General features: G+C 38.6%; 2 protein-coding genes across 2 annotated transcripts in view; one reads left to right on the top strand and one right to left on the bottom strand.

The window, feature by feature from the left end:
• ARMH3 (armadillo like helical domain containing 3) overlaps positions 1-24,636 on the bottom strand; it is a 178,314-nt gene that overhangs the window by 62,169 nt on the left and 91,509 nt on the right. Inside the window, exon 23 of the mRNA XM_021700255.1 lies at positions 15,998-16,073. Coding sequence (XP_021555930.1) covers positions 15,998-16,073 — 76 coding nt within the window. The remainder of the gene's footprint in view (positions 1-15,997; positions 16,074-24,636) is intronic.
• Positions 555-4,980, top strand: LOC110589372 (cytochrome c oxidase assembly protein COX20, mitochondrial-like). The gene is made up of 2 exons (XM_044915987.1): positions 555-609; positions 4,763-4,980. Exons 1-2 carry the CDS (start codon positions 555-557, stop codon positions 4,978-4,980), a joined length of 273 nt encoding a protein of 90 aa, XP_044771922.1.

The raw sequence follows: 24,636 nt of genomic DNA on the forward strand, positions 1-24,636 counted from the left end.
CCTGTTAGGTTCTAATTTCTCAATATAAGAAGAACTAATGCTTGCTGCGATCTTTTTTCCTTCTTACTCTTCTCCTCCCTTTTTTGAAAATTTAATTTAATTTCTTTATTTCAACTGGTAAATCCCTCTCCCGGGATTTTAGGAGAGTAGGAGGACAGAGGAAGATTTGAACCATTCTATGAAGGTTGTCGTCCCTGATTTTTCTATAAAAGGATTTTATTTTTCTAGTCTGGCCCTGGCTGATGATTCCCCACCCACAGTTTTTTCTTCACAAATTTATTTTTTACAAAGAGCTTTGCAGTTGATTCTTAAGGAGGTTTTTTTCCAGTCTTTGAGGCCATTTTATTTAAGAGCAGCAAGCCAAAACCCAGAAAGGGGAGAAAATATTCCCAAATCATCCACCAAATCAGTACAGAGTCAGGATTAGATCAAAGCATCTGGACAAAAATTTAGAAGGCATATTTATCAAATGTGCTGATGATACAAAGCTGCAAAAGAAAACCAATACATAGAATGACATAATCAGGACTCAAAAATTATCCTGATAAGCTAGAATGACGAGCTGCAATGAACAAGACACAATTGATAAGGATAAAGAGTTTCATTTAGGTTAGTTTAAAGAAAAGATCAACTGGAGATGTTCAAGAGATTCACCAATACAGTTGTAGTAGCTCTGAATGGTAAGATTTTAGATGATTTTACTTTACTTTGTTCTTTGCACTTTTCTGCATTGTTTAAAATTTCTATAATGAACAGGTAGCATTAAAACAAGCAAACAAACAAACAGGGGCACCTGGGTGACTCAGTTGGTTAGGTGTTGGCGTCTGACTCTTGATTTCAGCTCAGGTCATGATCTCAGAGTCATGAAATCAAGCCCTGCATTGGGCTCTGCACTCAACAGGGAGTCAGCTTGTCCTTCCCCCTCCCCCTCTACCCACTCTGTGCATGCATGCATGCTCTCTCTCTCAAATAAATAAATCTTTAAAACAAACACCAAATAAACAACCACCACCACTCAAAACACCACTACCAACTTAATAATTTAAGGATGGGGGTGGGGAAGAGTTAGCTTGAGAGCAGGTCACTTCAAGCAAATTTGAAGGTTTTAGTGGGACCTAAGCTTGTTATGGACCAACAATGCAATTCAGCTGCTGAAAAACTAACACAATGGAGCCTGCAAATAAAATGTGTCCAGATCCCGGGTGCTAACAGTCTCCTACTAATCTAAACTACTCAGATCATATCCGGATCCAGTTCTAGGTGTCATTCAATCCAATAAACATTTACTGAATGCTTATTTGGTACAAGGCATGCCCTAACACCATACTTTAGGAGGTAAACTGAGAAGTTAGAATATGTCTAAAAGACAATCACAGTATGCCAAAGATTTTAAAACCATGACATATGATGAACAATTGAAGGAAGAAAGGACTACAGAAGAGCAGGAGTATACATTTTAGCCCTTTGAAGAAGATAGTATGTAGAAGAGACAGTACATTTTTTTTTTTTTGGTGTTGCATTTAAAGGTTCAGGTTATAAAGAGGAAGATTCCAACATGAGGAATAGAGTCTCATCATTTTTTTAAAGATTTTATTTTTTTAAGTAATCTCTACACCCAATGTGGGTCTTGAACTTAACATTCCTGAGATTAAGAGTTGCATGCTCCACCAAATGAGCCTGCCAGGTACCCCAAAATTCTCATCATTTAAAAAACTGAATAATCTATTGCCTAAAGTATTTTTTTTATAAAGATTTTATTTATTTATTTGAGAGAGAGAATGAGATGGAGCATGAGAGGGGGGAGGGTCAGAGGGAGAAGCAGACTCCCCGCTGAGCAGGGAGCCCGATGCGGGACTCGATCCCGGGACTCCAGGATCATGACCTGAGCCGAAGGCAGTCACTTAACCAACTGAGCCACCCAGGTGCCCCTATAGCCTAAAGTATTAAGCACTATTTCACTAAGTGTTCAAGGAGAGGCTGGATATGACCCCAACAAGTAAGATTTATGCTTTGGGAAGGAGACCAGAGAAGATGGCCTCTTCAGTTCTTTCAGCTTTCAAGGTTCTGTGATCCTGGCACTGCTAATCTGCAAGATCAAAGTCCAGTAGAAAAGAGGAGGTATGGTACCTGGCATTCTGGTATAAATCTGAGAATTTAGAGTGATTACGTTCCTAGGAGCCAAAAACACTCCTCTTTTTTTTCCCTTTATTTTATTATGTTATGTTAATCACCATACATCATTAGTTTTTGATGTAGTGTTCCACGATTCATTGTTTGCGTATAACACCCAGTGCTCCATTCAGTACGTACCCTCTTTAATACCCATCACCAGGCTAACCCATCCCCCCATCCCCCTCCCCTCTAGAACCCTCAGTTTGTTTCTCAGAGTCCATAGTCTCTCATGGTTCGTCTCCCCCTCCGATTTCCCACTCTTCATTTTTCCCTTCCTACTATCTTCTTCTTTTTAACATATAATGTATTATTTGTTTCAGAGGTACAGGTCTGTGATTCAACAGTCTTACACAATTCACAGTACTCACCATAGCACATACCCTTCCCAATGTCTATTGCCCAGCCACCCCATCCCTACCACCCCAACACTCCTGTTTTTGTTCACAATATTCAAAGAAAACTAAAGTTTCATCCGCTAAAGAGATGCCTATTGTGTTTGCTGACAGGATAATATATTACTACCCAATAGTAATGGCTTCCTCAATGCACTAGTAGATTAACAATCTACTGTGTTCTACATGATTAGAATACCTAAGTTAATTGACCAGAGTTCCAGCCTGACTTTTAGGAAAGAAAAAATGGAGAAGGAAAATTAAGGGATAAGATGAAGAACTGCCCACAATTTAAAAAGACTCCTTTTTCCCATTTGTGACTAGGATTTATAGAATTAACAATTAGAAACCAGCATTTTGTGAACTAAGTCATGATTAACTGTCTATACTTTCTAGCAAGAGTTCCTTTTGAAGAAGAAAAAAAGAAACCAACCATTCCTCAGGTGAAAATGAAACTTTTTGTCTTACCTTGGGATCAATAATAATTAGGGAGAAGCACGTCCCTAAAGGACCAAGGATAGCTGTACCAGCAAAAGCAGGCCATCTCCAGAGATCCAGAGGATGAGAAGAGCTGGCTGGGAAAAAGCAAAAGCCCAGGAATAATAGGCTTTGGACTGCTAGACTCTAGTCCCTTCCCACCGCAATAGCCCTACTATAAAATGAATCAAATACCTTTCTTCCTGACCTACTAAGACAGAGCAGCAATTCTAGGTCACCCTGACTGCCCCTCTGGTTCTCAATTCCTAGCATTTAGAAACAGCTATAAAGACAAGGGAGCTGTAACAGAAACAGAAGAATAAAAAAATGCTCCTAAAACCAGAGGCTGCTGGTTCTTTTGTTTGTTTAAGATTTTATTTATTTATTTATTTGAGAGAGCGAGGAGGGGAAGGAGCAGAGGGAGAAGGACAAAGCAGACTCTGTGCTGAGCATGGAGCCCAATGTGAAGCTCGATCTCAGGGTCCTGAGATCGTTTTCTCAGCTGAAATCAAGAGTCAGACGCTTAACCAACTGAGCCACTCAGGCACCCCAAAACCAGAGGCTTCTAAAGAAAAGATCCCAAGTCAATCTCACACAAACACACCACACTTCCTCTCATTCATTCTTTCTCTGAATTTCTCTCTTCCCAGGTTTTTGATGCTTACCTAATAAAAAACTGAAAAAAGCATAGGGTAGGACCTACTGACTAAAAGATTAGCAGAATAAAGGACTTACATCAGATGGCTCATCTCAGATACCCATAAAAAAGTCAACACTAAGTTTAAAACCTAAAGTTAATTTACCACACCATAAAATTATAGGTATGAGATCCAATTAACTATTAGTGGGACAAGTGCGAACCAAAGGCCTTTGCTGTGTAGATACACATTTGGAGAAACAAAGAATGTTGTTAGACTGTGAACCTAAAAATTGAGGAGAGAATTTGCTCTCCTACCCTGGGGGTCATTCACTCACACACATGGGACCAAGAGCTAGAACATTCTGGAGGAAACTGACAATCATACATTTCTTCTCCAGTGCTCTCAGCAATTTTCACCTGCAGCTGTCTGCTAAGAATCAAGCCCTTTCAACTTACCTCAAGGCCCAGGACTCTTAATTACTTCTAGTCACCAGGAAGCAGCTACTCTGGTATCACTGGCTCAGTCACTGTATAGTCCCTCCAAACCACTTCCAATATGTTCAAGTAAGTACGTGACATAATTCATTAAGAAAGAGAAAAATACCAATGTAATTAACAAGTAAAAAGATTGTCTAATTGTTTTCTAAAACAACATTCAAAGTAAGGTCACCAGATATATATATATAAGATCTTTTCCAACTAACTCACCCTTACAAGTTTCCTCCAGTTGGCTATTCACAATCCTATAAAACCCTAGCCTTTACAAAAGGTGAGGGCCCACACCTGGAAGGCCTTAAGTGACACTCTCAGAGCATGTAAATTAAGTCTAGATAAAAGTAACCAAGATCCAACTATATGCCATCCATCAGAGGCACATTTTAGATTCAAAGATACAAATAGGTTGAAAGTAAAGGAATGAAAAAAAGATATGTCACGACAGAAATGAAGGCAGAGACAATTCAACAATAAAAATTGGGCACTGGAGCCCACGGCCACCTCACTGGAGCATGGCAAACTCACCAAGGGGAAGCCCTTTAAATTTCTAGAAATTTTATATGCCAAAAACATTCCCTGTGCACAGGATTCAATACTGTATGGTTCATTAGGATCTGCTGGGCTGGCCTTGGACATTTTTTGTTAACTAGTAGAATGAGAAGATCATGTGATGCTGGAGTAGGAGGATTTATCTTGGTGACTTTAGGATGCTGGTTCCATTGTAGGTATAATTACGCAAAGCTAAGAATCCAGGAAAGAACTGCCAGAGAAGGAATACAAAGTGTATGCCAACAGGCAACTTAGATGAAATGGAGAAATTCCTAGGAAGACAAAAATTACCGAAACTGACTCAAGAAGAAACAACAATTTGAACATAGCTATATAACAAGCAAAGAGATTTAATTACTAATTTTTTTTGAGAGAGAGAGAAAGAACGTGGGGGAGGGGCAGAGGGAGAGGGAGATAGAGAATCTTAAGCAGGCTCTACACCCAGCATAGAGCCTGATGCAGGCCTGAGATCATGACCTGAGCCAAAATCAAGTGCTGGATGCTGAACCGACTAAGCCACCCAAGCAGGCGCCTCTTCAATTACTATTTTAAAAAACTACCTATGAAAACAAGCCCAGCCTCTGATGGCTTCACTGATGAACTATACAAAGATTTAAAGAATTAATACCAATCCTCTAAATAGTCTTTCAAAAAAACTGAAGAGAGGGGACCACTTCCCCAACTCATTCTATAAGGCTACCAATACCCTGATATCAAAACCAGACAAAGACCACAAGAAAAGAGAACTACAGAGCAATATCATTGATGAATAAGGACACAAAAATCTTCAGCAAAATACTACCAATCTGAAACCTGCAACATATAAAAAGAATTATACATCATAACCAAGTGGGGCTGGTTTAACATCTCAAAATCAATTAATGTAATATAACCGTATCAATAGAATAAGAAACAAAAACCACATGATCATCCCAATAGACACAGAAAAAACACTGACAAAATCCAACACCTTTTCATGATTTAAAAAAACACTAAAAAACTAGGAATAGAAGGGACCTTTTCCAGCCAAATAAAGGGCATCTAAAAAGAAATCCACAGCCAAATGTTTTATAAATTTAATATGTAAGAAAAAAATTAAGAATACCTATAATCCCTCCAATCAGAGATAAGAACACATTGATTAGTGGGGCACCTGGGTGGCTCAATCGGATGGGTGTCTGCCTTCGGCTCAGGTCATGATCCCGGAGTCCCGGGATTGAGCCCCATGTCCGGCTCCGCCTCAGTGGGGAGCCTGCCCTGTGACCCTCCCCCATCTCATGCACTCTCTCTCTCTCAAATAAATAAATAAAATCTTAAAACTAAAAAACACTGATTAGTATCTTTTCAGTTATATGCATATTCCTTTTGGGCACATTCTCCTTTACCAAAATAATGGCAAGAAGGCAGAGTAATAAAATAATAAAGTCAAAGTTTCACGGTCAAACATCTCAAAGGGCTGGAAGCGATGGAAAACATAAATTCTTCCCATCTGAACTATTTTCCCAACAATAATGCCAAGATGCAGGCTGACAGCCTAAGTTCCAGTGTTGCCCCTGATGTCAGGTTGCAAATAATATCATTCTGTATTTCTGATCCCTTCTAGGTCCACATAAGTAGAGCCAAGGGAACTGAATAAAGTTGGATATGGAAGGGAGTTGCTTTCTAGAATGAAGTCCCATGCAGATCATCAGAACCAAGGCTGTAAGACCTCCAGACTTGCATAGTAAGAACAATTGTTTAAAAAAGATGATAATAGGGGCGCCTGGGTGGCTCAGTCGTTAAGCGTCTGCCTTCGGCTCAGGTAATGATCCCAGGGTCCTGGGATTGAGCCCCGCATCGGGCTCCCTGCTCAGCAGGGAAGCCTGCTTCTCCCTCTCCCACTCCCCCTGCTTGTGTTCCCTCTCTCGCTATCTCTCTCGCTTTCAAATAAATAAATAAAATCTTAAAAAAAAAAAAAAGATGATAATAATGAACATTTACATAGCACTGACTGTACTAGGTACTGACTGACTGTGTGCCAGGTACTATTCCAAGTCCTTTACATATATTGTCATTTAATCATCTCAGCAATGACCCAGGTTCCATGAGGAAACTCAAAGCAAAGAGTGGTTAAAAAATGTGTCCAAAGTAAGTGGTAGAGCTTAGACTCAAACTCAGAGAACCAAACTCTATAGAGTCCCTGCTCTTAACCACTATGTTATGCCATCTCTTAAACAAGCAGAGCAATGAACAAAGCTAAAAAACAAACAGAACAGGGACATACAGAAAAAATGTGGAGTCTCAAATTCTACACTCATCAGTTAATTCAGCCTGATTTCAGTTAACAAATCAGAACTGTGGTTATCTCAAAAAAGCAAAGTGGGTGCTGGGGATTGCCATGTGCAAAAAAATGAAGTTGGACCCTTACCTTACACCATATATAAAACTTCCCTTAAAATGTATCAAAGACCTAAATATAAGAGCTTTCTTACATTCCTTTTCTTAGAAGGAAACATGAGAAAGCTGCAGAACTTGAATTGACAATGATTGCTTGGATACGACACCAAAAGCACGGTCAACAAAAGAAAAAAACAGATAAGCTGGACTTCACCAAAATTAAAAACTTTTATGCATCAAAGGACACAATCAACAGAATGAAAAGGCAATCCACAGAAAAAAATATCTGCAAACCATGTATTTCATAAGTGGCTGGAATCCAGAATATATAAAGAATTCTTAAAATTCAACAACAAAACAGCCAAACAAACCAATTTAAAAATTGGCAAAGGACAGGAATAGACATTGCTCCAAAGAAGATAGACAAATAGCCAATAAGCACATGAAAAAGATAACTAATACCACTAGTCATTAGGGAAATGGAAGTCAAAACTGCAATTCAATAGCATTTCATACTCATTAGGACAACTATTATAAAAAAATAGAAAATAACGAGTGTCATCCAGGGTATGGAGAAACTGGAACCCTTGCACAACATTGGTAGGAATACAAAATGGTGCAGCTGTTATGGAAAAGGGTATGGTGATTCCCCCCAAAAATGAAAAATAAAATGACCATATGATTCAGCAATTCCACTTGTGGGTATATCCCCAAAGGAAGAAAAAGCAGGTTCTCAAAGATTTGTACACCCATGTTCATAGAAGCATTATTCACAATAGCCAAAAAGTGGAAGCAATGCAAGGGTCCATCAATGGATAAATGGATAAATAAAATGTGGTATACATACAATGGAGTATTATTCAGTCTTTAAAAAAGTTGGGGGAGGCACCTAGCTGGCCCAGTCAGTGGAGCATGGGACTCTTGATCTTGGGGTTGTGAGTTCAAGCCCCATGCTGGGTATAGAGATCACTTAAAAAAAAAAAATGGAGGAAATTATGATACATGATACAACATGGAAAGAACCTTGAGGATATTATGCTAAGTAAAATAAGCCAGGCACAAAACAACAAATATTGTTTAATTGCTCTTATAAATATGTTCCTAGAGTAGTCAAACTCACAAACACAGAAAGTGGAATGGCGATTGCCAGGGGCTAGGAGGAGGGAATGAGGAGTTACTGTTTCACTTCAGTTGAAGAATATGAAAAAGATGGCTCATGGTGATGGCTGCACAACAATGTGGATGTACTTAATGCCACAGAACTGTAGACTTAAAAATGGTTAAAATAGTAAATTTTATGTTATGCATATTTTCTTGCAATTTTCTTTAAAAAAGGCTAAGTGAGGGGCGCCAGGGTCATGAGATCAGGCCCTGTGTTGGGCTCCGTGCTCAGCAGGGAATCTGCTCAAGATTCTCTCTCCCTCTCCTGCCCCTCCCACTCCCACACTCTCTTGGGCTCTCTTTCTCCAATAAATAAATCTTTAAAAATAATAATAATGAAAAAAAAAGAGTTCAACAAAAAATAAAAATAAAAATAATGATGATAAATTTAAAAAATTTAAAAAGTAAAGCGGAAAAAGACCCCAAGGGAATTTCAGATTGAGGGAAGGAGGGTTTTTATATACTAAAGTCATACTCACCTAAAATCACAGTAGCCCCAACTAAAAATCTTAATGTTCCATTACAAATACCTGAATTTCTTCAACCAAGACTTCTTTACTGTACTGCAGTTCACCAAACCCAGCTATGACCTAATGCAAAACCTCACTTTGCAGCATAAACCAAGTTAGGGCAAAACACATGATTAACCACATGGGATTCAGTGTTTGGTTTTTTTTTTTCTAGCTGTAGTCTTAAGAGATTAGAGAACAGCAATTATTAGAATAATATGTAATGCTATCAGTCACTGGGGAAATATTATAGCAGCCTCATTTTGGTGCTTTGTTTTAATCTGCATAATGCTTTTCATTCTCTGTAATGGGAGATCAGCAGGGTCTGTTTACCAGAAGAAAGGTCATTACTGATAAATTCTAACCCAGGGGATAATCTGAGCCTGCCTGTCTGCCACTTTTGAGCAGACAACTGGTCTAGAAGCTTATTTTCATGTACTTCTTGCTATTCAAGAGTCAACAGCCCAATGCCTCTGCTCCTGTCATTTGATTGCTTTGATCCATATTTACTTTTTACTAGACTACATTGCATCCTTCAGCTGAAGTGCCTGGTGTCAAACTGTTCCTCCTCTCAGCTCATCATCAATATCCATTCTGATTAAAGAACTGTGACTAAGAGGCAAATTCTGTAGCCCACACAGGTTCATGGGCAAGGGGATTTGGAGGGACTCTGCCTAGCTGAGACCTTACATTCCCTTTCCAACCCTAATTCTGGCCATCAACAGTAATGTGCTCTCCCTGATTACCGCCTGTGGGCTTTTTCTCCATGACATTCAGAATTCTATATGCAGCCTGCTCCAAAGGGTGCTATGCCCAATGAACCCCCCTATCTAGAGGCTGCTGAGAGCTATTCTTGTTCCCCAGCCTCCCCAGCAGAGTGTACATTTAAAGCTTTCCTCCTCCTCCTCCCCCTCTTTTTTTTTTTTTTTTTTTTGAGGGGATATTTTTTAGGATGAAGGAAAACAGCTACATAAGCACACAAGCAGGAAGTAGGGGAAGGACTACTTCAGCACTGAAACAAAAAGATCATGGAGTAAAGAGAGGGACAAGAGGCAAACTCACAAGGTGAACAATTAAGACATTTATTCTCATTCCAAATCCCAAGCTTGTCACTAATCACAGCAATATCTAAAAAGTCATTCTTGTCAGCCCTGGAGGGCCTAATGGATAAAAAGTCATTGCCAAAGAAAAACTAAACTTTAGCTTAATGCATTCCTAATATAGGAAAAATTTAATATATTAATCACAGAGTTAAAACTTTATCCACCTTAATGGGCGCCTGGGTGGCTCAGTTGGTTAAGCGACTGCCTTCGGCTCAGGTCATGATCCTGGAGTCCCTGGATCGAGTCCCGCATCAGGCTCCCTGCTCGGCAGGGAGTCTGCTTCTCCCTCTGACCCTCCTCCCTCTCATGCTCTCTGTATCTCATTCTCTCTGTCTCAAATAAATAAATAAAATCTTTAAAAAAAAAAACTTTATCCACCTTAAGAAAATTACAGATCAGGAAAAAACCTATTTGCAATGATTCAGCCACTATTTCTGTGAGCAACCAGAGAATAGGATTGTGAACTTGGTGCTAATAAAATGCTAATTAAGTGAAAAGCATTAAGATGTTAACTTGAACAGATTCATTAAGGGCTTCAAATTACTTACCTTGAAAGTTGTTTGGTTAGATGAAGGTCAGATTTTAGTCTAACATTTTTCTTTTTCTCTTTTGACTAATTAGGTTAATAGCAGACATCTTCCTAAAGTATAGGACCTCACTAGGGTAACCTGCTAAATGGTGGCAGGAAATATTTAGCATAGAAGTCTCCAAGCAAAACTTCCCAAATGCTTTCCTTCCAGTCCTGCATTTGGCCCCTCAGAGTATTTTTCCTTTGTGGACCAGCTGATCTGTGAAGGCAGCTGAATTAACAATTATACAAAGTAGAATTTTAAAGGTAGAGCAGTAATATTTTATTTCTCTTGTGGCAAAACAAAGGAACAACCCGCCTATGGGAAGGAACAAATATAGGGCCCTGTACATTAATGACATCAGGTATTCCAATAAAAACAGCAGTTTCGGGGCACCTGGCTAGCTCAGTCAGTAGAGCATGTGACTCTCAATCTCAGGGTCATGAATTCAAGCCCCACATTGGGCATGACGGCTACTTAAAAAAAGAATAGTTTCTCAAAAACTCTAATTTGAAAAGATATACGCACCCCAATATTTACTGCAGTATTATTTACATTGGCCAAGATATAGAGGCAACCCAAGTGTCCATCAAGAGATAAATGGATAAATTTGTGGTATATATACATATACATTCACACACAATGGAATATTACTCAGCCATAAAAAGGAATGAGATCTTGCCATTCACAACAACATAGATGAACCTAGAGGGTAATATGCTAAGTGAAATAAGTCAGACAGAAAAAGACAAATACCATATGATTTCACCTACATATGAAATCTAAAAACCAAAACAAACAAGCAAACAAACAAAAACAAACTCATAAATATAGATAACAGGGGTGCCTGGGTGGCTCAGTTGAGCGTCTGCCTTCGGCTCAGGTCATGGTCAGGTCCTGGGATCCAGTCCCACATCAGGCTCCCTGCTTGGCCGGAAGCCTGCTTCTCCCTCTCCCACTCCCCCTGCTTATGTTCCTGCTCTCACTATCTCTCTCTGTCAAATAAATAAATAAAATCTTCAAAGATAAAATAAAATAAAATAGGGTGCCTGGGTGGCTCAGTCGTTAAGCGTCTGCCTTCGGCTCAGGTCATGATCCCAGGGTCCTGGGATCGAGTCCCACATCGGGCTCCCTCCTCGAGGGGAAGCCTGCTTCTCCCTCTCCCACTCCCCCTGCTTGTGTTCCTGCTCTTGCTATCTCTGTCTCTGTCAAATAAATAAATAAAATCTTTAAAAAAAATAAAATAAAATAAAATAAATACAGAGAACAAACCAGTAGTTACCAGACAGGTGGGGGCAAAGGGATGGATGTTATAGGTGAAGCAGATTAAGAGGTACAAATGTCCAGTTACAAAATAAGATGAAAAGTAGAGCACAGGGAATATAATCAATAATATTGTAATAACTATGTATGGTGACAGATGGTAACTACACTCATCATGGTGAGCACTGCACAATGAATAGAATTGTTGAGTCGCTATGCTGTACACCTGAAATTGATAGAACATTGTATGTCAACTATACTTCAATTTAAAAAACAGCAGTTTCTAAGCAGCTGCATTTTAAGAATCTCTCTGAAGGATCAAACAGGAAGAGAGAGACAAATTGTTTAAACACAAATAACTCTGACAATTAAAGAGCTGGCATGACTAAGCCACGAAAGACAAGTGAAAAGCAAACAGACTGACACTTGAGCAAATTTAGGCCTCCAAGCATGTGGAAGCACTTTTAATTTTCACTGTCACAATCTGAACTCCAAAAAACATTAAAGTCTGCAGCCTTTCTGCTGCCTTTCACGGGCTGTAAGATACTATGTTAGGGTTGCCATTAGATGTATTGCATTCCAGAAGATCCCAAAAACATAACTTGTAGCTGTCATCAACTACCAAACCACCTTGAGGCCCTCTCAGCTGTTAGTTAGATGTCTGAAAATTTCATATGCAACCCAAACCTTTTCCATGGTTATCAAAGAACATACTACAGGAGAGGTGGCTAAGAGTTCGTTCACTCTGCCTTAGAAATCTTTTCCAGCTGTGGGATTAGCACAAATAATCTTTATAACAACAGAAGTAAATGTTGCACACTATCACAGATTTACTTTTTTTTTTTTTTAAGATTTTTATTTATTTATTTGACAGAGACAGAGACACAGAGAGAGAGGGAACACAAGCAGGGGGAGTGGGAGAGGGAGAAGCAGGCTTCCCGCTGAGCAGGGAGCCCGATGCGGGGCTCGATCCCAGGACCCCGGGACCATGACCCAAGCTGAAGGCAGATGCTTAACGACTGAGCCACCCAGGCGCCCTCAGAGTTTTACTTCTAAGCCTCTATATACTCTATCCTTATTAATAAACTTGGTGGCCAATAGTTAAACATCCCATAGTATCCCTGGGAGACCCATGGGTCCAATTTTCTGACACAGTCTCTTGTTTTCTAAACCACCCAAAGTTAATAGTGTCATGGATGTACAACACAAGCTCTTAGAAAAAAAACCAAGGGAGCATAAGGCAGCACTCATTACCACTGGAGTGGAATGCAGACAGGCATACCACTTTTTCACCCTCAGCCAAGAGAATACTAACTCTGAGAAAAGAAACTCCCTGCACCATCCTCATTCAAAGCATCAAAATCTACCTACAAAAAAAGCAAAACATCTTTCAAGGTTAGGGATAACATCTTAAGTTTTATAGAAGGGATATATGAAGACATACTTAGGAAACATTCTAAGGAAGGCTCAAAATGCTAATCCTAAAAACAGTATGGCATTTACTAAAAAAATTAAACAGAATTACAATATGATCCACCAATTCCACTTCTAGGTTTAGGCCCAAGAGAAGTGAAAGCAGGGACTGGACAGATATTTGTACACCCATATACAAATAACCAAAACACAACGACCAAAGGGTGGAAGCAACCCACTTGGGATTTCATCAATGGATGAATGGAATAACAAAACATGGCATATACATACAACGGAATATTAATCGGCCTTAAAAAAGAAGGAAATTGTGACATACTACAACAGAGATGAATCTTAAATACATTATGCTTCAGGCCAATATTTTATAGTTGACTAAGTGCTTTCACATACATTATATAGTTCTCACAACTATTTCCCCGTGAAAGAGTTGATATCATCGTGATCTTCATTTTATAGACAGTGGAAAGAGGTCCAGAGGAGCTAAATAACTTGCTCAAGGTCACACATTAAGTGGTAGAGACAAAAATTTTAAATCCAGCTTCTCTAACTAAAATTTCCATGTTCCTTTCAACACATCATGCTGAGTTTTCTGTTTACCTCCATGGCAGCCTTTGATGCAACTCTATGGGAGCCATTATGGTACAGAAGAAGCAGCCCTGGGGTGCTGGGCTGGCTCAGTCAGGGTGCCTGGCTGGATCAGTCGGTGGAGCATGTGGCTCTTGATCTTAGGGTTCTGAATTTGAGCCCCAACTTGAGAGTAGAGATTACTTAAAAATAAAAAAACCTTTAGAAGAAAGAGCCCTGAGCCCTGGACTTGGGAGTTAAAGGACCAATGATTCTCAGCTTTGCCAAACAACAACGGTGGGACTTTCTGCAATTCACAATATCTTTAAGACTCAGTTTCCTCATTGGTAAAAAGAGTATTTTTAAAAGCTTGTGATATACTCTATAGAGTTTGAATACTGAAGAAGACAGTATATAAAAGAGCACAAAGCTTAGCACTTATTAAGTGAAAATAAGTGTCAGAAAGGAAAAAAAAGTAAACTTTAGCTGGCTTGGCATCACAACTATTTTGCCCTGATCTGGCCTTAGTGTGATAAGCGACATTCAAACACATTTTTCCTGTAATCTCTTGAGAAAACTGACTGTATCTTTGATACTTTTGACATAAACGCCAAGTCTAATTCATTAGTGACAGTGAAGATAATCTAATTATTCCCTGCAGCAGGTTCATCAAAGAAATGTGAGGAATGAAAATGAAGGTAGAGGCCTGATGGAGACTTGCAAAGAGAAGAAAGAGGTCATGGTTATAGGCATCCGCTCAAAGTTCAGCCCAGTCCTTTCTGGGCTATTCACAAAAAGCATAGGCCAAACGCTTAAATCAGCTGTTTGACGGCCCTTGGGAAGAATAAGGACAGCAGCCAAGCCAGAAGCCACTGAAAGGGAAAGCAACAAAGTAGGAGATAAAGCAAGCATAAAGGAATGTGATCAAGGAAACAGGTCCCAGATGAAAAGGAGCTGCCTGGAAAGCCTAAGTAAATACATGAATAAATAAACACAACATAAATTATACCCATATGAACTTCATACTCTAGCCCAGAATCTGGAGCTTCTTTCAAACACCCACATTTGTCATACTGCCCTTGGGTCACAAAGGGATATTTGGGAGAAGGCAGTTTGTAATTCCTGATTCTTTTTATTTATCATAAGGCCTCACTACAGTATCTGGTTTATTTGCTAGGTACAGACATGCATTTGTGAGATTTATAAAACTGTGTTTGCAGCAAAATGTCTCTGGGGTCAGGTAAGGCAGATCAACCTTCAGTGCAATCTTGTTAGCACATCTCACCCCTTGCCCCCTCACTCCAGCTCTCCCAACACACACATTTCACACTTCTCCTTTTGTTCCCAGACGTGCCAAATACCGCTGTAAATCACCACAGGACATTATACTTTTTTTTAAAAAAAGGAGAGGGAGAGAAAAAAAATTAAAAAGAAAGGAAAAGAAAAGAAAGATACAGAAATAAACACTAAATCCCAGCGCTGTCACACATTAGAATCTATACCAACTTGGAGATGTGCATTACCATCACTGGGAATGTCTGGCAAGGCTTACATCTGGAGCTAAATCAAGTTTCCCCATCTGTTGGGTTTGCCTCTTCTACTCGTGTTAATTTTTCAATTGTTTGCAAGAACAATTTAATAATTGTTGAGAAAATGGGAAATGATAGGCACAAAGGGAACAAGGAATGTAAGGAAAGTCAGCTTGAGATTTCATGATACTGAAAGCACATTCTCTCCATTTACAAACAGGTCACTCCTGTGAGTGTGTGGTATTTCCTCAAGACCCTAAGCCAAACTCCATGTCTGACTCAATTTTATCCAATACATATAACACTCTGTAATTGCTTTGCTGTTTCATAAGGAACCTAAAATAACTTAGCCCCATGAGCTCCATTTGCCTCTGTTTACCACAAATAGAAAGAGCCATGTAAAGCAAAACGTCAAAGTTCCAGATCCCCATGAGTCATTCCCTGAACTCAGAGAGAATGGCAGAAAAAAATTTTTCAGAGAAAAGTTTTCAGATGGCCTATACACAGAAAAACACTTTGGCAACAAAGGGCTTGCAACCATCTCTTGGTAAGAAAATTCATAGAACAGCACTGTGAGCTATTTCAATATGACAATATGAAAGTCTCATGCACTCCTGCTTTTCTTGATCGAGTACGACATTTCTTCCACTCCTACAGATATCAGGGCTTAAAATAGCAGTGTTCAACACACTCCACTCAGAAAGGTACAATAAACCTCAGGATGAGCCAAGGAATGCTGAAAGAGGTAAACTCTCATTCCTTACCTGATATTAACTAATGCATGGGTCACCTTGCTAGCTGCTTCTTTCCACTGGCCTGCATTGGTAGAAAGCCTCAGGACTATAAGGAAGAAAAGAAAAAAGATCTGTTAGACCCCCGTATAAAACACAAATATGAGGAATAAAGATACATCTTGGAATAGCTTTATTAGAATAACCAAACAGAGCCTATACCAACATTCCATTTAAAACTTCCTCATCTCAGAGAAAAATATTAAGGGCTTATTCTCAACTATCTTCACCAGGATTTTTTTTCTCTAGCTTTTTTTCCTTTCTATCAAAATACTCCTCTGCCTTGGGTTCCCCTCCATCTACTCCCTACTAACAGGTTTCCATACTTCGTTTTTACATTCATTTAAAATCTACACTGAAGTGGTAAGGTAAGATTAATCTGGCTGCCACATTTATCATTTCCCTAATGGCTAGGGTTGATTTAGTGGAAATGGCTGGCTGAATAAGTATTCCCTCCTGCTCCATACTTACCTTTCTCCTAAAGATTTAAGCTGGGTCAAACAGGGCAAATAATCTTGCTAGATAGAGGATGGTCATGTTTCAACCAAGGAGTAACCTGTTTTAGCTCCTATGACTTAACTGTGTGACCTGCAACATGAATCAACAGGAAAAGCCTTCCATTTTCTGACCACATTCTATCTCTTTTCCACACTTACCAATAGGAGGAAAGATGATGGAAATACAGAACATCCTCAATCAGCTAAGAGCTTCAGGACCATACATACAGTACTGATACGACTTTACAAAAAAGAGACAAACCAGCACAACTGCTCCTTGGAAGAGCAAGCACATGGTGGGCACCCCAAGTTTATGTTTTTAATGAAGGAATAGTTAATAAGAGCCAAGTTTACTATGTGCCAAGAAGAGAACAAAGTTAGGTTATATGAAAGATAGCATAGAGATGAAGAAACAGACTCAGAGGAGACAAGTAATTGATCTAAGTCATTCAAACAGTTGTATGTAACTGAGCTAGACTTTGAACCTGGAGAATGTGACTCGAGAACATGTACTTACAGTAAATGGTTATGAGTATGAACCCTGAAGCCAAACGTCAGAGTCCAGTTCCTGCCCCTGCCATTTACTAAGACAATAATAGCAATACTTACATGAAAAGATTATTATGAAAATTAAATAAGTTAATATATATAAAGCCTTAGATCAGTGTCTGGCACATAGTAAATGTTATATATTAGCTATTATTATTTAAATAAATGGTCTCCCAAACAAATGAATGAATATATCTGAGACTTTCCCAAAGTAAGGAAAGTGGAGCCCAACAAACATTAAGAAATGTGTAACCAGGGGCGCCTGGGTGGCTCAGCTGTTAAGCGTCTGCCTTTGGCTCAGGTCATGATCCCAGGGTCCTGGGATCGAGCCCCCCAACGGGCTCCCTGCTCAGCGGGAAGCCTGCTTCTCCCTCTCCCATTCCCCCTGCTTGTGTTCCCTCTCTCGCTAACTCTCTCTCTGTCAAATAAATAAATAAAATATTAAAAAAATAAAAATAAAAATAAAATAAAATATTATTAAAAAAAAAAAAAGAAATGTGTAACCAATTTGCCCAGGAACTTTATACCTGAGTACCATCACTAGCTACTCCAGCCCATTATTCTAGCAAGGAGAGTAACAGCAGCAGCTAAATCTGAGGGAAGGCCTCTGGCTGTAACTAGGAAAGAAAACTCATTCTAGCAATACCACATTTTTATAAATTCATGCAATTTTACGAAAGAGAGTATGGAAGCCTTAATAAAACATATTATCAGAACACTGCTTTTCTAATTTACAAGATTTAGTGCTGGGGAAGTTGGTATAGTTCCAAGTAAAGGTCCTTTAGTTAAAGTGTATGTACAAATTTAATCATGTGATGAACACAATTGTTTAAGCAGGTCAGACATATCTTTTCCAACTCAACTGTGAAACTCCTTAAATGTGTTTCACTAGATCCTCCACTAGATCATAAATTCTCTGAGGGTGGGGACCAAAACGTTTATGGAATTGAGCTGAATTTTCCTCTCCTTAATTCAGAGAGGTATTTAACTCTGTCCATGATTATTTCTCTGTAATATTCTGTCAGCTCTGTTCCTTAGTGAACAGGCACCAGATGACCTCATCACTGCATTTCCTTTAAAAATGCCATAGACTTTTACATTCTTTTCTGTTACCAAATTTAAACACAAAATTATTTCAAAATGCCCTAAAAGCTTCAAGCTAAGGTAATCATTTATGTAGTAAATTATAGTTCACAAAAGTAACATATTACACACCCATTTTAAATAGAGACGTAAGTAATAGTAAAAACTGGAAACAACCATAATTTCCATGAAAAGAATGGTTAAATAAACTAAGCCCACACTGAAAAAAAAAAAGATTTAAGAAAAGTACAAAAAAAGAAGAATATTTTATGACATATGTTTTGAAAAACCACAAAATAGAAGGATAACATGATTACAACTATGTAAAACTATGCATATGTGTAGGCTAATACACAACTATGAAAACAATCATAGCACTAGAAAGGAGAAACTGTAAAATTTATTTTTTCCATCTTGATTTTTCTTTTTATTTAGTATTTATAATTATCTTTTTTAATAAAAAAAAAAACAGTTCAAAATATGGTATCATTTATGGTTCAGGGCAGTTCCTTCCTTTGGAGGGCCTTCCTATTCAGTGGACTTCACTGCAATAAATTAATGTCATAGGAATATTAAATGTGTGCCTTCATCAAAAATGTTTCAGTGAGCCTTCCTCTTCTAGCCATGACAGAAGAACAAAACATAATTTACCCTCCTACCTTAAATGACAGAACCCTGGACAAAACAGATGAAACAACCACCACCAGACGTTGGACAACAGGCATACAGAACTGTGATCCCTGAAGAAAAAAAACAAGGTGAGCCCTACGATTACCCCAGCTTACTGCATGGAGAAGTTTCTAGCCTGTGGGACAGGGAGGAGGAAACTATACAGAACCCAGAAGTCTTGCCAAGCCAAAGACATAGAGACCAACACTTGGAGAGGCCAAGGCACCTAGAATTTGTGAGACAGAGTACTAGAAGAGGGAGTTTGACAAGGAACTCTGGAGGTCTGTAGAAGGGTCCTCTTACATCTTTTGCTGAATACTGATGTGCATATATAGAAGAGGAAAATACTCAAGGCTGGGCACAGAGAACCACTGGAAAGGAAAAGAAATTGTTAAGCTCACAGAGGGCTCCACAAGTAAAATAATTTGTCTTTCCACCAGCAAGAGTAGAAAGACCTACTCATACATTGGTTGTCAGACAGAGTCTGCAGATGGATAATGCATTAGCAATGGGGCCAAATTAGCATTAAAGATGGCTCTCAACCTCCCGACAACCCTTAAATACAAACCTGAAAGGATAAAACTGATTTCCAAATAATGTAACCACATTCTAGAACAAAGTTTAACATTATATAAAATAATATAACAAAATCTAGCACTCACAACATTAAAATCACAATGTCCAAAATCTAATTTAAAACTTACCAGGCATTCAAAGCAGGAAAATATGACCAAATAAGCAAGAGAAAAACCAGTCAAGAGAAACAGATCCAAACATGAGGAAAATTAGCAGAATTAGCAGAAAAGGACATTAAAACAACTACTGTAAATATGCTCCATATTCTCAGGAAGACTGAGGAAAATACAAATACAATGAGGAAAGAAATGGACATATTAAAAAGAAGTCCAAACAGAACTTCTAGGGAAGAAAAAACCTTCTGAAATGCACACTACACTGGATAAAATGAACTAAGATCAATGAGATTAACAGCATATTTAAAAATACAGAAGAGGCATCCAAATCGGGAGGAAGAAGTAAGCTGTCACTATTTGCATATGACATGATACTATTTATAGAAACACTAAAGACTCCACCAAAAAAACTATTAGAACTGATAAATGAATTCAGTAAAGCAGCAAGATACAAAATTAATATACAGAAATCTGTGTTTCCATTCACTAGTACCCAATGATCAGAAAGAGAAATTAAGAAAACAATCCCATTTACAATTGCAACAAAAAGAATAAAATACCTAGGAAAAAACTTAAGAGGCGAAAGACCTGTACTCTGAGAACTATAAGACACTGGTGAAAGAAACTGAAGATGACATAAATAAATGGAAAGATATACCATGCTCATGGATTGAAAGAATTAATATTGTTAAAATGTCCATACTACCCAAAGCAATCTACAGATTCAGTTCAATCCCTATCCAAATACCAATAGCATTTTTCACAGAAATAGAGCAAATAATCATAAAATTTGTATGGAACCAAAGACTCTGAATACCCAAACCAATCTTGAGAAAGAACAAAAAACCTGGAGGTATCATGCCTCCAGATTTCAAACTATACTACAAAGCTACAGTAATCAAAACAGCATGTTACTAGCACAAAAACAGACACATAGATCAATGAAACAGAGTAGAGAATCCAGAAATAAACTCACATATATTAATGTATGACAAAGGAGTCAAGAATATACAATGGAGGGGCGCCTGGGTGGCTCAGTTGTTAAGCAACTGCCTTCGGCTCAGGTCATGATCCCAGGGTCCTGGGATCGAGCCCCGCATCGGGCTCCCTGCTCCGCGGGAAGCCTGCTTCTCCCTCTCCCACTCCCCCTGCTTGTGTTCCCTTTCTTGCTGTGTCTCTCTCTGTCAAATAAATAAAGAAAAAAGAATATACAATGGAGAAGAGACAGTCTCTTCAATAAATGGTGTTGGGAAAACTGGATAGCTATATGCAAAAAAAAAAAAAAGAAACTGGACCACTTCCTTATACCATATACAATAAACTCAAAATGCATTAAAGACCTAAATGTAAAACTTGAAACCACAGAACTCCTAAAAGAAAATATAGGCAGCAGACTCTCGGACATCAATGTTAGCAGTATTTTTTTTGGATCCGTCTCCTCAGGCAAAGGAGGAAAAAGGAAAAATAAACAACTGGGATTCCATTAAAATAAAAAGCTTTTGCATAGAGAAGGAAGGAAAACATCAACAAAACAAACCTACTGAATGGGAGAAGACATTTGCAAATTAATATCCAAAATATATAAAATATATAACGAATTCCTACAACACCAAAAAAACAATCTAATTAAATAATGAGTGGAAGACTTGAATAGACATTTTTTCAAAGAAGACATATAGATGGCTAATGGCCATGTGAAAAGATGTTCAACACCATACTCATCAGGGAAATGCAAATCAAAACCGCAATGAGATATCACCTCACCTGTCAAAATGGCTAATAATAAAAGACAAGAAATAACAAGCATTGGCAAGGATAGGATGAGGAGAAAAGGGAACCTTCATGCACTGTTGGTAGGAATGTAAATTAATGCAGCCACCATGGGAACAGTATGAGGGATCTTTAAAAATTAAAAATAAGGGCGCCTGGGTGGCTCAGTTGGTTAAGCGACTGCCTTCGGCTCAGGTCATGATCCTGGAGTCCCTGGATCGAGTCCCGCATCGGGCTCCCTGCTCCGCGGGGAGCCTGCTTCTCCCTCTGCCTCTGTCTCTCTCTCTCTCTGTCTCTCATGAATAAATAAATAAAATCTTTAAAAAAAAAAAATTAAAAATAAAAACTACCATATGATCTAGCAATTCCACTTCTAGGTATTTATCCAAAGAAAACCAAAATACTAATTTGAAAAGATATCTGCAACCCCATGTTCACAGCAGCATCATTCATAAGAGCAAAGACATGGAAACAATCTAAGTTGCTATCAATGGATGAATGAATAAAGAAGTTGTGGCATATATATACAATGGAATATTATTCAGCTATAAAACACGAGAAAACCCTATTTGTGACAATACAGATGGACCCCAAAGACATTATTCTAAGTGAAATAAGTGACACAGAGAAAGACAAATACTATATGATCTTACTTATATGTGTAATCTAAAAACAAAACAAATACAAACCCATAAAAAAAAGAGATCAGATTTGGGGGTACCAGAGACGGAGGGTAGGGAGAAGGGGAATGGAGGAAGGTGGTCAAAAGATACAAACTTCCAGTTACAGAATAAAGAAGATAAATAAGGGATGTACCCTACAACAGGAGGATTTAGCTAACACTGCTGTATGATATACAGGAAAGCTATTAAAGAGAGTAAAATCCTAAGAGTTCTCATCACAAGGAGAAAATTTTTTTTCCCTTTCTTCCTTTTTTCTTTTTATTGTATCTATGTGAAAAGAGGGATGTTAGCTGAACCTACTGTGGCAATCATTTCACTATATATGTAAATCAAACCATCATTCTATATGCCTTAATCTTCACAGTGATGTGTGCCAATTATTTCTCAATAAAACTGGGGGGAAAATGAAGGTGTGCTGCCACTTCCAGCATGGCAGAGTAAAACCACTATAGCCTCTCTCTCTTACTGATTATAGCTAAAAGTTCTGTATTGAATTCAAAGAGTAACTACCTGGGGGCCCTAAAAATTAAGTCTAAGCAGACAGATTATAGAAGGGAGTCAAAACTTAGAGAAACACCCACAAAAGGAGTTTCAGGTTATCTTTTCTCCTATTTTTTTCAGGCTTTCACAGAGATGCATGGTGGAGAAGCTGGGTAGATGGCTAAAACTTCAATAGAAACCTTACCCTTCTGTAGACAGAAACCAGAAAAGGGGGCTTTTGCTGGTCAGAGAATCCTGGACAAACCAGGAGAAAGTGTTCCCCTAATTCTGCATATAACAGTTGCACAATTCTTAGGCTCATGCCTGAGCTGAGCAAATATGGAACAAAGATACAAGCAGCAAAGCAAAGCCTTTAAGAACTGAATGGATATTTGTTTGGGTTTTTTTTTAAGATTTTATTTATTTATTTTGACAGAGAGAGACAGCATGAGATGGACCACAAGCAGGAGTGGGAGATGGAGAAGCAGGCTTCCCGCCGAGCAGGGAGCCAGATGCGGGGCTCGATCCCAGGACCCTGCGATCATGACCTGAACCGAAGGTAGACGCTTAACGACTGAGCCACCCAGGCACCCCCTGAATGGATATTTGGTGGGGTTTTTGTGTGTGTGTGTGTTTTAAAGATTTTATTTATTTATTTATTTGAGAGGGAGAAAGAGAGCAGGGAGGGACAGGGGGGAGGGAGAAAGAATCTGAAGCAGACTCCATGCTGAGTGAGAAGCCTGACGTGGAGCTTGATCCCACGACCCGGAGATCATGACCTGAGCCAAAACCAGGAGTCAGACCCTTAACAGAATGAGCCACCCAAGCGCCCCCTGAATGGATTTTTGAACGACAGTTCAAGCCTCAACTAACCCTTGAGTGGTACATGCATGGACCAGATCCAAAGCAGCACAGAAAAGGCTCTGAAAACTAAATTGGTATTGGAACCACAACCCACAGAGGTGAGGCAGAACTTGTAGTCTAACCCCATCTGCGCTGACTGCCTCCGAAAACCAAACAAATAAATCTCCAGAGGATTATAATTGAACCCTGAAGTCTACACAACGTAACATTAAAAATGTCCAAGATGTAATCCAAAATTATTCAATTATTCTCACAGGAGTTAGTGAACCTAAAGATAGAACAGTAGAAACTACTAAATAAGAAGAACAGAAAAAAATGGGAGAAACCAAATAATGCTTCAGGGAAGAGAGGGACAATATCAAAAAGCCTAACATCTGTGTAATTGTAGTCCAAGAAAAGGAAGAAGAAAGAACTTGGAGCAGAAAAAATTTTGCAGGGGCGCCTGGGTGGTTTAGTCATTAAGCGTCTGCCTTCAGCTCAGGTCATGATCCCAGGATCCTGGGATTGAGCCCCACATCGGGATCCCTGCTCAGTGGGAAACCTGCTTCTCCCTCTCCCACTCCCCCTGCTTGTGTTCCCTCTCTCATTGTCTCTCTCTCTGTCAAATAAATAAATAAAATCTTTAAAATTTTTTTTAAAAAATTTAAAAAAAGAATGGCCGAAAACTCCCAAATTTAGTAGGGTCAAGAAGCTCAGCAAATCCCAAACAGGATGAACTCACAGAAAAACCATGCCTAGACAAATCATAATCAAACTGCTAACAGCCAAAGATAAGGGAAAAAATCCTAAAAGAACCTAGAGAAAAACAACATATTACAAACAAGGAAAAAAACGATTAAAATGACCATAGACTTATTTTCAGAAACCATGGAGACCAGAAAAAGGGAAATAACATCTTCAAAATACTTAAAGATAAGAACCTATCAACTCAAAATTCTAAATCCAGCAAATATACCTGAGAAATGAAAGAATATTTTTAAATCTTGTCACCAGGAGGCCTGCTCTAAAGGAACTGCTAAAGAAAATTTTTAAGACTGAGAGAAATAATACCAGAAGGAAATTTGAATCTTCTGGAATAAAAAGAGCAACAGAAATGGAAAATATCTATGTAAATATAAAAAAATATATTTTTCTCTCTGAAATTTTTAGAATAAGGATGATAGTCACAAGGAAAAATTATAGCATTGTCTGGTAGAATTTTCAATGTACCTACATGTAATACATACGACAACTATATCATCAAAGTAAGTGTGAGGGTTGGTGATTACAGAACACTATCTAGTAGAAAACTCTTATATTTTATTGAAGTGATAGAAAACTGGGAG

The sequence above is a fragment of the Neomonachus schauinslandi genome, chromosome 6, assembly GCF_002201575.2.
Source record: "Neomonachus schauinslandi chromosome 6, ASM220157v2, whole genome shotgun sequence".
Taxonomy (NCBI): Eukaryota; Metazoa; Chordata; class Mammalia; order Carnivora; family Phocidae; genus Neomonachus; species Neomonachus schauinslandi.

Coding starts and splice junctions, on each gene's coding strand:
- LOC110589372 (XM_044915987.1), top strand. CDS start 555: ATGACGAGCTGCAATGAACAAGACACAATTGATAAGGATAAAGAGTTT. Junction 610..4,762: donor GGATAAAGAGTTTCATTTAG/GTTAGTTTAAAG, acceptor CCCTGTGCACAG/GATTCAATACTGTATGGTTC.